The sequence below is a fragment of the Erythrolamprus reginae genome, chromosome 8 (genome assembly GCF_031021105.1).
Source record: "Erythrolamprus reginae isolate rEryReg1 chromosome 8, rEryReg1.hap1, whole genome shotgun sequence".
NCBI classification, from domain to species: Eukaryota; Metazoa; Chordata; class Lepidosauria; order Squamata; family Dipsadidae; genus Erythrolamprus; species Erythrolamprus reginae.
In genome coordinates, this window is record NC_091957.1 from 19,922,275 (window position 1) to 19,935,141 (window position 12,867).

Sequence of the window (12,867 nt, forward strand, 5' to 3'; positions counted from 1 at the left end):
CTACCAGTTTTTAAGAGGCTGATGTCGTCATAGTCTTAGAACGCAATGAGACCTTTGTTTTCCTATAGACATCCTGACGTAAATATTCCCTTCCTTGCTAATTTGGACCAAGGGAAGCAGGCGGGAAGTGTTATCTCAAGAGGACTAGAAACTTGACTAGACTTGTAAATGAGAGAGCATGGTAGAAAGCCAAGCCTGCATTTTCAGTATCCTCCTCAGCCACTACTTCAGTTTGGTTTTAGTTTGAAATGTAGAAACTACCTTAATATCTAATAACTGTGAAGACTGGTGTCTGGTAACAGGACTAGAAACTTGTTTGGCTTTAATTATGTATGGTTTCAATATCTCAATATCAGGGCGTGCTTGCAATATCTCAGGATGCCTTCCTGACATCCAGAGTAGATGAGCAGTTTCTAAATTTACTTGGAAACTGCCCAGACCCGTGTAGATCTAGTGTATATATTTGACAAATAAATAAGACTAAAATTAATAAAGGTAAAATAATAAAGGACCCTGAGTCCATCGGGACTGGGTGGCATACTAACTAACTAACTAAAATAAAATAATATAAAATGAAAAATTAAATTAAATATTAAATTAAATTGAATATTAAATTAAATAAATAAATAGAATAAAATAAACAAGCAAATAAAATAAGTAAGTAAGTTAAGGAATGTTTCTCTTATTCCCTCCCAATCTTTTGAATGCAATGGTATAAATTGTCTGTGAATTAATCCTGGAGTGACTTTTTAAAAATTCCTGCAGTCTCAGCATCAGAAACTATCATTCCTCTTCAGTTCGGAAAACCCAGCTCTTTCTTTAAACATTGGAATGGTAACAGAATAATAACAAATAAAATAACAGAGTTGGAAGGGACTTTGGAGGTCTTCTAGTCCCCCCCCCCTAAAAAGCAGGCAACCCTATAACGTTTCAGACAAATGGTTGTCCAATTTCTTCCTTAAAATCCCCAATGATGGTGGAGCACCCACAAGCGTCTGTTGGCAAGTTGTCCCACTGATTAATAGTTTTCCGTCAGGAAATTTCTCCTAAGGTTGCTTCTCTCCTTGATTCAGTTTCCATCTTTTGCCTTCAAATATAATTCGATTCTCTCTTCTTTGTGGCAACCCCTGAGATATAAGGGGTGTGCATAAGTGTACCAGAGTACCTTCTGTCCCCTGTCCTAATGTTTCTCTTTTACTAGTACTGTATCATGTGTATAAATATTGTTATATCTTTGTATACCACCAATACGTACTTGACAAAACAACAAATAAATAAAATAAATAAATATTGGAATACAGCTATCAGGTCACGCCTGGTCCTTCTTTTCATCAGACTAGACATGTCCAGTAGTCTTAGAAAAAGAAAAAGAAATAATTGTAAAGGTTTATCCAGCCTCATCTTTCCTTAAGGGGCATTTCTCAAAAGAAAATTGCATTTGGGAATCACACAGATATTTTCTTCTCCCCACAGGGAAATGTGAGCCTACAACTGGCATTTTACGCATGCTCAGGGAGTCATAATCACACGCAAGTGAAATCTGACCTATGTGGGGCTCTCTGAGGCTTCATTGGTAATTTTCTCTCTTGTCTTTTTTCTCTTCCTCTTTTCTGGCTTTGCTCCGCCCTGCCAAAGGAGGAGCAGATTGTGTAGCAGGCAGGCCCACCTCCCTGACTGATGGAGGTAGCCCCGGTGATGGCTGCGGAGGAAGAAGACTGGATCTGCCAAACAACAGAGGCAGGTGTGTGTGTGCAGGACAATCCAGGCACAACTGTGTTTGCTCTGCATTGCAAGTAGGGGGAATAATTTGCAATTGCGGTTTGAAAAGGATCGTCTTCTTTCTAGAGTCATTTGCCAAGCTGACCTGTTTCTAGCTGCACAACTGTGAAAGGAAATCGGATTTAGCACTAAGAACGTCTTGGGATAGCGCTCATTGTTGGTGTGGGCTGTGTTGCAGTGATTTGTTGCTGAAATTATTCATCTGTATACTCTGGAGGACAGAAGGAAAAGGGGGGACATGATCGAAACATTTAAATATATTAAAGGGTAGAATAAGGTTCGGGAGGGAAGTGTTTTTAATAGGAAAGTGAACCCAAGAACAAGGGGGCACAATCTGAGGTTAAGTTAAGTTTTATTAGATTTGTATGCCACCCCTCTCCAAAGACTTAGGTTAGTTGGGGGGAAGATCAGAAGCAACATAAGAAAATATTATTTTAATGAAAGAGTAGTAGATGCTTGGGAACAAACTTCCAGCAGACGTGGTTGGTAAATCCACAGTAACTGAATGTAAACATGCTTGGGATAAACATAGATCCATCCTGAGATAAAATACAGGAAATAGTATAACGGCAGACTAGATGGCCCACGAGGTCTTTTTCTGCCGTCAATCTTCTATGTTTCTATCTTTGACAAAGAGGCTTTGTGGGCAGGGCTGTTGAGTTTTTTTCCTGCTGAGAAAAGTGAATTGCCATCCAGAGTTAGACAGAAGGAGTCTGAAAACCATCTGAACGGATCCCTTTTTAAAAAGACTTGCTTTACAGTACGAATGTAGTGTGTCTCACCATGGCACAACCTTCATGGTCTGCTAATGCTATGTCCAATTAGATTTGGGAGAAGCCCAGAAAATTGAATTAATTGTCCAAACTTTTCATTATTTACCGATAAACCAGTGTTGTTTTCTCATAAAATACACAGTTGAAGCATAACAATGATAAAGAAAAAGTAAATGTTATTAAGCCTGTGCAAGACATAGTAAAGCCCTCAACAGATGTGAACGTTCACTGCAACAGCAGGTTCCCTCAGATTTTATTAGTTTACGCTTCAGGGAGAAAAAAGAGTGCTAAGCATAAACTACAGGTGATCTTTAATCAGAACAGAGAGTTATAGTAAGGGACAGAATGATAAAGTACAGGTTTTATGTGATTTTGGCTAACTTATACTGTACAGTATTTAAAAAATTGAATACTGAAGAGCCATATGCAGTTGTATTTTTCCCTCCCTGCATTCGAGTGTATTTGCACATTTTTTTTTCCCCTGTAACGGGTTAATATACTTAACACCAAAAAAACTAAACAACTGATAATTGACTTCAGGAAGAAGAAAGATGTACCGGTACATTTACCATTTTACATAAATGGTGAAGAGGTTGAGAGGGTTGGTAGTTTTAAATTTCTGGGTATTCATATCGCAGAGGTCATCTCACGGTCTATAAATGTTAACGTGTTTGTGAAGAAGGCACAAAAGAGACTGTACTTCCTAAGAACGGTCAGGAAGATAAATCTATCTCAACATCTATTGTTGTTCCTACTATTGCAGCATCATTGAGAGCGTCCTAACATATGGCATTCTCACATGGTATGGGAGCAGCTCCATAGGGGATAAAAAAGCTTTACAGAGAATCATTAGAACTGCCCAGAATATCATTGGGCTCCAGCTACCAGCCCTGGACGATATCTTCACATCTTGCTGTTTTAGAAAGGTGCAAAATCTTTTCAGAGACTCTTCTCATCCTGCTTACAATCTTTTTGGACTGCTGCCTTTTGGCAGAAGATATAGAACAATTAAAACTCGAACACACGCATTTTCTGAACAGTTTTTAACCCAGAGCTATAATTGCACTTAACAATTACTACTAGGGGGTCACCATCAGTGAAGTGCTGGACAATACTAATTGGTCTGTTGTGTGGATGTTGGATGGTTCGGGTGGAAAATTGTGGTGGGTTGAGTATGTTCTTTTGGATTGTTATGTATGTTGAGATTGGTCTGTGTATATACATACAATGACATATGACATATATATATATATATATATATAATGAACTGTATACAGTGTTCCCTTGATTTTCGCGGGTTCGAACTTCGCGGAAAGTCTATATCACAGTTTTTCAAAAATATTAATTAAAAAATACTTTGCGGGGTTTTTCCCTATACCACGGTTTTTCCCACCCGATGACGTCATATGTCATCGCCAAACTTTCGTCTGCCTTTAATAAATATTTTTTTTAATAAACTTTAATAAACATGGTGAGTAATAATCTGAATGGTTGGTAAGGGAATGGAAAATTGCAATTTAGGGGTTTAAAGTGTTAAGGGAAGGCTTGTGATACTGTTCATAGCCAAAAATAGTGTATTTACTTCCGCATCTCTACTTCACGGAAATTCGACTTTCGCGGGCAGTCTCGGAACGCATCCCCCGCGAAAAGCGAGGGAACACTGTACAGTATAACCAAACAACAAACACTGCTCCTTTTAGAATAGAATAGAATAGAATAGAATAGAATAAGAGAGGAGAGAAGAGAAGAGGACGGAAGGGTAGAGGAGAAAAGAAGAATGGAATTTTTATTGGCCAAGTGTGATTGCACACACAAGGAATTTGTCTTAAGTGCATATGCTCAGTGTACATAAAAGAAAAGATAAATTCACCAAGAATCATAAGGTACAACCCTTAATGATAGTCCAGGTGCATATTTAAGCAATCCAGTCATATTAGGAACCAGTCAATATAAACTGTAAGGATACAAGCAACAAAGTTAGAGTCATACAGTCATTTGTGAGAGGAGATGGGTGATAGGAATGATGAGAAGTTTAATAGTAGTGCAGATTTAGTAAATAGTTTGACAATATTGAGGGAATTATCTGTTTAGCAGAATGATGGCGTTCAGGAAAAAACTGTTCTTGTGTCTCATTGTCTTGCTGTGCAGTGCTCTATAGCGTCGTTTTGAGGGTAGGAGTTGAAACAGTTTGTGTCCAGGATGCGAGGGTTGAGTAAATATTTTCATGACCCCCTTTTTGACTCATGTAGTAGACAGGTCCTCAATGGAAGGCAGGCTGGCAGCAATTGTTTTTTTCTGCAGTTCTGATTCTCCTTTGAAGTCTGTGTCGGTCTTATTGGGTTGCAGAACCAAACCAGACAGTTATAGAGGTGCTGTAGCACTGTTGATGTTACCTAGTTGGGTAATGAAATGTACGGAAGGAAACAACCAAGCTTATTTGAACCCTGAACCCTCTTTTTCTCTTTTATTAGTTCCCTGTGCTGTCAAGCATATGTATGTCTAATTTCTTGTATCATAAATATGAAGTCTTTTGATTTTGGGACAAGCACAGACCAGTCCTTTCATCTTGAGTAGAAGGCAAAAGCAGCCTGAATCATTTCGAATGGAATTAAGGTAGCTTCATTGCGGGATAGAAAATGTTTTACACACGGTGTAGATTACATAAACCTCCACTGGCTTTTTAAGGCATTTGTTACAGTTGCATGTTTTTATTATAGATTTTTTTGGGTTTTATTTTGTTCTTACAGCCAGGCTAATTCAACGTGGCAGTAAAAAAAGCAAATTCCATGCTTGGCATGATTAGGAAGGGAATTGTTGTATTGTATTGCCTCTGTACAAATCGATGGTGAGACCACAGTTGGAATACTGTGTACAGTTCTGGTCACTGCACCTCAAAAATGATATAATGGGACTGAAAAAGGTGCCAAAAAGGGCAAGAAGAATGACTAAGGAAATGGAGCCCCTCCCTTACGAAACCAGGTTGCAACGCCTTGGTCTCTTCAGCCTTGAAAGACGGCGTTTAAGAAAAGGTGGATAGAAAAAAATTCTTTTCTCTATCACACAATACTAGGACGAGGGGGCCCTCCCTAAAGCTCATAGGTAAGAAAGTGAGGACGAACAAAGGGAAATATTTTTTCACCCAGAGGGTCATTGGTTGATGGAATTCACTTCTAGAAGAGGTCGTGACAGCTGTCAGCCTGGATAGCTTCAAGGCAGGATGAGACAGATTCATGGATGCCAAGGGTACCATAGGTGGTGATTGAAACGGATGTCCACATGCCGCCTCTATGTTGGTTGAGGCAGGCAGGATTCCCTTGGGTCCCATTTGTTGGTGGTCAAGGGAAAGGCAGGGTTCTGCCTTCCCTTTCTACTCAAGATCCCCCTGGACAATTGGGGGGCCACTGTGTGACACAGAATGCTGGACTCGATGGGCTTGGGCCCGATTCAGCAGGGCTCTTCTTATGTTCTTATAAGGCGAGTTATACCCACCTTTGAAAAAATTTCTTGCCCCCCTCCCACCCATCGGACAGTTTCATTTCATTGGGGGCCAGGCCGGTACACGACTCTTTTTGAACCACAAAAAGAGTTTTAAAACTCTTTTTTGTGTTCAACTTTGCACTTGGCTTATCAATCTGCCCTCTGCCCTAGGGAGACGTTGGCGTTACACACAACCCAATCTCATTTGATGTAACAGTGGCCCTATCTCACCTCGCCATCTATTTGATCCCTCTTTGCTTGTTTACTTCTTAACTTGCCTTTCCATTCAGCTGCCTGCTTTCTCAGAGGGAGAATGAAAATAAAACCTCTCGTCTGAATTTCATTGCAACTGAACTGCCATGATCTCTGTTACGGCATGATCTTTTTAGGTTTGATGTGCTGTCTCGCCGTGTGCCCTAGGCTGCTCTTGATAGAAATCTGTTCTGGCAATTCCAAAACGTCCTTTTCTTAGAACCTGCGTGGAGATTTATATTTTTTGGGAAGGGATGAGCTTTGAAAGACGTGGCACTAGCTTGTTATTCTACGTCTCCCTCCAAACTGTTTGATTTCCAGCCAGACAAACCGATTTTAGCTTGTGGAGGCAGCTGTTTTCTTGGTTCCAGTTTTTCTGTGGGGTTTTTTTGTGTGCAGAAGCCAAAATGTTACCGCAGGGCTGAATTTCTACGGCTCTACAGATCCAATTTTATTTGAAGCTGCAGGAAGGGCTTGGGAGATTTAGGATTTCTGCAGACAATGGCAAAAGGGGCGATGTGGGTTGGGTAGGAAAATCTGGTCCAGTGGGTCTCAGGCGGGGGACTCTTGTTTGAAGGAGTGCTTCATGTGACAAGTGGTTCCACTGGCTAACAGCTTGAAAGGTTCTTTTTGGTGTCCTGCCAGAATCTGGTGGGGTTTTTTTGCTGTTGTTCAGAGTCTGGTTAGGGCCCTTTGAGGATAAATCCTGTCCTTCGGTGTGATGACCCCTCTTATCTTTCTCAAAAGGCCCCCACCCAAAATTCAACAGTTTGGTGAACCTCAGAATTCAGTTTACTTTGTTCCTACTCTGATGTCCAAATGTTTTGTTTCCTTTCTCCCTCCCTCTTTCCTTCTTTCCTCCCTCCCTTTCCCTCTCTCTCTCTTTCTTTCTTTCCTCCCTCATTTCCTCCCTCCCACCTTCCTTCCTTCTTTCCTTCCTCCCTTGATCCTTCCTTCTATCCTTCTTCCCTCCCTCCCTTGTTCTTTCCTTCCTTCCTTCCTTCCTTCCCTCCCTCCCTCCCTTCTTCTTTCCTTCTTTCCGCCATCCCTCCTGTGCTTCCTCTTTCTTCCCTCCCTCCCTCTCTCCCGCCTTCTTTTCTCCCTCCCTTCCTTTTCTTCCTCTCTCCCTCCGTTGATCTTTCCTTCCTTCTTTCCTCCCTCCCTCTCTTGTTCCTTCCTTCCCTCCCTCCCCTGTTCCTTCCTTCCCTCCCTCCCTCTTCCTTCCCTTCCTCCCTCCCTTCCTTGTTCCTTCCTTTCTTCCCTCCCTCCCTCTCTTCTTTCCTCCCTTCCTCTCCTTCCTTCCTTCCTTCCTTCCTCCCAGACATCGGAGCAACCTGTGACCAAATGCACCTGAAGCTCTTTGCAAGCCAAGGGAATTTGGAGGGCCCCCCCACTCACGTCGGAGGGCTCCGCTTTGGGAGTTGAGCGTCAAGGCCCTCACCTCCATCGATGGCCACCCTAACCAACAGCTCTGCTTCGGACCTGGCTGACTCCGGCCCACCCGCCTCCCTCGTTTTGCCTCTGTCAGATGACAAACCCAAAGCCAAAAACCTCTTCCAGTGGGGCTCCCTCTTCCACAGCCGGAGCGAACGCTTCGTCATCGCCCGGAGCGACAGCGTGCCGGAAGAGAATGTGCTGAAGATCACCATCACGGAAACCACTGTAATCGAGTCCGACTTAGGCATCTGGAGTTCTTATGCCCTCACCTACCTCACTCTCTGGTTCTTCTTCAGCTTCTGCACCCTTTTCCTGAATAAGTACATTTTGTCGCTGCTGGAAGGGGAACCGAGTATGTTAGGTAAGTAACCACCTTCGCTTTGGCTGGCTTGGGGAATTTTGTTGGTTTTTAAAATACATTTACAATATACTTTAAAAAAAAAAATTCTCCACAATTTTCATATATGTGACACTGCATATACCTTAGAATATTTAATTTAAAGATGGGCTACAAAAAGGGTGGAAGGTCTTAAGCATAAAACTTATCAGGAAAGACTTCATGAACTCCATCTGTATAGTCTAGAGGACAGAAGGGAAAGTGCGGACACGATTGAAACATTTAAATATGTTAAAGGGTTAAATAAAGTTCAGGAGGGAAGTGTTTTTAATAGGAAAGTGAACAGAAGAACAAGGGGGCACAATCTGAGGTTAGTTGGGGGAAAGATCAGAAGCAACGGGAGAAAATATGATTTGACTGAAAGAGTAGTAGAGGCTTGGAACAAAGTTCCAGCAGACATGGTTGGTAAATCCACAAGAACTGAACTTAAACATGCCTGGGATAAATATATCCATCCTAGGTTAAAATACAGGAAAAAGGGCAGACTAGATGGACCGTGAGGTCTTTTCTGCTGTCAATCTTCTATGTTTCTAATTTAATTTAATTTAATTGACTTATATGCCACCCAGTCCCATGGGACTCAGGGCGGCTTGCAACAGTAAAATAATACAACACAATTACAATCAAAGTCAAATAGTAAATAGTAAAAAAACAATAAAACCCCATTAAAACTAGTGAAACTAACAGTCATACACACCTACATGCCACAGTTCAGCCATGAGTAGGTGTTAACAGCAAATGGCCACTCGACTTACCTCCTACCGGTGCACACTCTGAGGCTGTCGTGGGCGCGCACACGCCTGATAGGCCTCCCCTTGTGAGATTTGACTTCTGCGCATGCATATCTCATAGTTTATCATCTCGTCTGGAAGGGGAAACGCCAGGCTACTTTTTGTCTGGGCATCCTAATTTTCAGCCTCTCTGTTTCTTTCAGGTGCTGTTCAAATGCTTTCCACCACCTTCATTGGCTGCATCAAAATGTTTGTGCCCTGCTGTCTTTATCAGCACAAGAGCCGTCTCTCCTACCCTCCGAATTTCATAATGATTATGCTTTTCGTTGGCCTGATGCGGTAAGGCCTGGGCATATTTGCAGAAATGGAGTCACTTCTTTCTTGGCCGCCCCCCAAAATGCAAATCAGTCTTCCCCCATCCCTGGAGAAAACTAAGTTATTTTTTTTTATTGTTAGCGTTCTGAAACAAACACGGGAGGATTTCCTTGTTAAAAAATTATTAATCTGCTCTAACATTAGCTTTTTTAAAAAGCCAGTTTTCTCCATCTTCAAGCTTTTCAAATGTTTCTTGATTACATCGCTATAATTCACTATATAGATCAACCGAAAAAAATGAAACAAAAAGATTTATAGATTTAAAGTACTGGGTAAAACTAAAGTCTTCCATTGTTAACGGCTTTGGTTTTCTTCTGAAAATGTTTTGGGTCAATGAAGAAAATTACTGTATTTTTCAGAGTATAAGACACACCGGAGTATAAGACACATCTTAGTTTTTGGGGAGAAAAATAGGGGAAAGAATCTACTTACCAGATATTCATCTGGTTAGGTCCTTAGTCTGATCAGCATCAGCACATTATTTTATCCCCTGGTTAGGGCTTTAACCCTGGTATTCTCCTTGGGTCTAAAACGACCCGAAATGAAATTTGAGACCCTGTAAAAAATTTCCCCTGCATATCTGAAACTTGAAATTCCATGAGTTTTTGTCATTTGAGGGGTTCTTTTTAAGGGTGGTGGGGGTTTTTGGGGGGTGGCGGTGGTGTATAGTTTTTTGCTGGGCAAAAAAAATTACCAATGTTACCCTCCGGGTCCTTTTAGACCCGGAGTATAAAAGGATTGATTCTAGCTACTGGAATGGTCTTTTGAATACTTTTTTCACTAGTATACTAATTTGAACATTTCTGAACACAATGATATGAAAATCAAAATAAAAAAATTAATGCTTATTTGTTTATTTTGCTCAAAAAAGCCCGCCTCCCCCATTTTTGTGAAATTTTGTTCATTTTCACCTAGATTAGGCTGCAAAATCTTACTTTTTTGACCATCTTTGGCATTGAAATACTAATTTGAACATTTCTGAACACAATGATATGAAAATTGAATTGAAAAAAGTAATGCTTATTTGTTTATTTTGCTCAGAAAAGGGCCTCTCCCCCATGTCTGTGTGCACTTTTTTCAATTTATAGATAGAATAGCCTGCCAAATCAGAACTTTTTGACCATCTTTGGCATTGGCATACTAATTTGAACATTTCTGAACATAATGAAATGGGGGGAAAATGTTTTGAACACTTGTAATCCTCTGGGTCATATGTGACCCAGAGTAAAAAAGGTTGGTTCTAGCTACTGGAATGGTTTTTTTGAATACTTTTTTTGCCAGTATACTAATTTGAACATTTCTGAACACAATGAAATGAAAATTGAAGATTGTTAGCAGCTAGTTAGGGCTGGGGGGGGGGGGGGAGAAAGAAAAGCTACATTCAGAGTACTGTATAAGACGCAATCAAATTATCAGCCTCTTTTAGGGAGGAAAAAGGTGCATCTTATACTCCGAAAAATAAGGTAGGTGCCAAATGTTTTGGCTGCTGCAAAGTTAAATCTGCCTTTTTCTCTTTTGTTTCTTCTCAGGTTTGCAACTGTGGTTTTAGGGCTTGTCAGTTTGAAAAACGTAGCTGTTTCCTTTGCAGAGACCGTGAAAAGCTCAGCACCGATATTTACAGTTATCATGTCACGCATGATTTTAGGAGAATACACCGGTACGTTTGGCTGAAATCGATATACAGTACCTCAAACCTTTGAAACTGAGCACAGGGATGTAGGATATATTTTGATATTCCAATCTTTTTATTAAGGTCCAGGAAAAGACTCCTATATAGCCTTAACACCTGGTTGCCACAAGGTATACCTTGTTTTACACTGCTCAAAAAAAATAAAGGGAACACTTAAACAACACAATATAACCCCAAGGGAATCAAACTTCTGTGAAAGCAAACTGTCCACTTAGGAAGCAACACTGATTGACAATCCATTTCACCTGCTGTTGTGCACATTCAACTTTGTACAGAACAAAGTACTCAATGAGAATATTTCATTCATTCAGATCTAGGATGTGTTATTTGAGTATTCCCTTTAATTTTTTTGAGCAGTATATTGATTAAAACTTAGACAAACAATTCAATGATAATTTTGCATTTTTTTAAAAAAAAGCATTACAAATTGCTGACAGAATGATACAGCCTAGGTGAGGTTTTTAAGCTGAAATTTAGTCCATTTTTTTTGCCAACCCTTTAAGGAAAACTATAACTTTATTATTTATTTATTTATTTATCTATCTATCTATTTATTTATTTATTTATTTATTTATTAGATTTTTATGCCGCCCTTCTCCAAAAACTTTATTGAAATAATAGTTTTTGGCTCTTGGAAGCTTGGCTACGTCTTCCCTCCCTTTTGGAACCCTGTAATTATAAGACTGGCAGTTCGAGTTTCTAATATTTTCTTCTTTCTCTGCGCTTAAAATGTGCTTTTTTGGAATTGTCAACTCTGTGCCAGTGGCCTGTTTGATGTCTGTGCCATTCTAAATTCCTTGTGTGTCCAATCACTCTTGGTCAATAAAATTCTATTCTATTCCTATTCTATTCTATTCTATTTTATTCTAACATTTCCTGCACCAGCACTCCTTCCTTCATCTCTTTCTCCCCCTCCTTCTATCTCCCCCCCATCCCCATAAGGTAGTTGTTGTGGAGAAAATAGGAGGAGGAATATATGTGGATATATTCGTAGCCTTGGGTTGTTCTTATAAACCAGTGATGGTGAACCAATGGCACAGGTGGCATGCGGAGCCATATCTGCTGGCACGCGAGCCGTTGCCAGAGCTCGGCTCCAACGTGCATGTGTGTCGGCCAGCTGATTTTTGTTTCACACAGAGACTCTGGGAGGGCATTTTGGGCTTCCGGAGAGCCTCCGGGGGGTGGGGAAGGGCATTTTTACCCTCCCCCAGCTCCAGGAAAGCCTTTGGCTCCTGAAGAGGGAGAAATAAGAGCCCACTGGGCCCATTAGAAGTTGAGAAACAGGCCGTTTCCGGCCTCCAGGGGGCCTCCGGGGAGTGGGGGAAGTATTTTTGGCCCTCCCCAGGTATTGAATTATGGGGACGGGCACTCACGCATGTGTGATAGTGCACACACACACTTTTTCAGCACCAGAGGAAAAAAAGGTTCACTATCACTGCTATAAACAATAAAATTGTGGACCACAAATGAATAGAAGCACGCTATTCAGCCCTCTGGCATGCAAAGGAGGCCGCTTTTCAATCTCCCTGAATCTTTGACCGCCAGTCGAATTAGCCAGAAGTCTTTAAACTTTAAGTTGTTGTTTCTATGCTTCTATTCCTTTGTTCTCTTCCGACTTCTGCTTCTGTCCCCAATTGTCTCCAGGGCTGTTGGTGAATCTCTCTCTGGTGCCCGTGATGGGTGGACTGGCATTATGTACGGCGACCGAACTGAGCTTCAACATCCTCGGTTTTTCGGCAGCTTTGTCGACGAATATTATGGACTGGTAAGTACAGTATCTTGAAAGCTCAAAATGGGGAGGACATGAAGGGGGAATTTACATCGAGGGGTTCAGCTAACAAACCGCTTCTGTCTTGGTCTTATCTAGAGAGTGGAATTATACCTAGCAAACATCTGCAGGGTTATTTTTAGCTGTTCTGGCCAGTTTTTCTCCTTTGCTCTTGGTTATTCCCATAC

At 41.0% G+C, this 12,867-nt stretch overlaps 1 protein-coding gene across 1 annotated transcript in view; it reads left to right on the top strand.

Annotated features, from left to right (window-relative positions):
- Positions 1–16: 16 nt before the first annotated feature.
- The window catches only part of SLC35E2B (solute carrier family 35 member E2B), a 21,062-nt gene continuing 8,211 nt past the window's right edge, over positions 17–12,867 (top strand). Inside the window, exons 1-6 of the mRNA XM_070759136.1 lie at positions 17–78; positions 1,636–1,741; positions 7,603–8,079; positions 9,050–9,185; positions 10,751–10,878; positions 12,556–12,676. Of these exons, the coding sequence (XP_070615237.1) occupies positions 7,731–8,079; positions 9,050–9,185; positions 10,751–10,878; positions 12,556–12,676 (734 nt within the window). The 5' untranslated portion in view covers positions 17–78; positions 1,636–1,741; positions 7,603–7,730. The remainder of the gene's footprint in view (positions 79–1,635; positions 1,742–7,602; positions 8,080–9,049; positions 9,186–10,750; positions 10,879–12,555; positions 12,677–12,867) is intronic.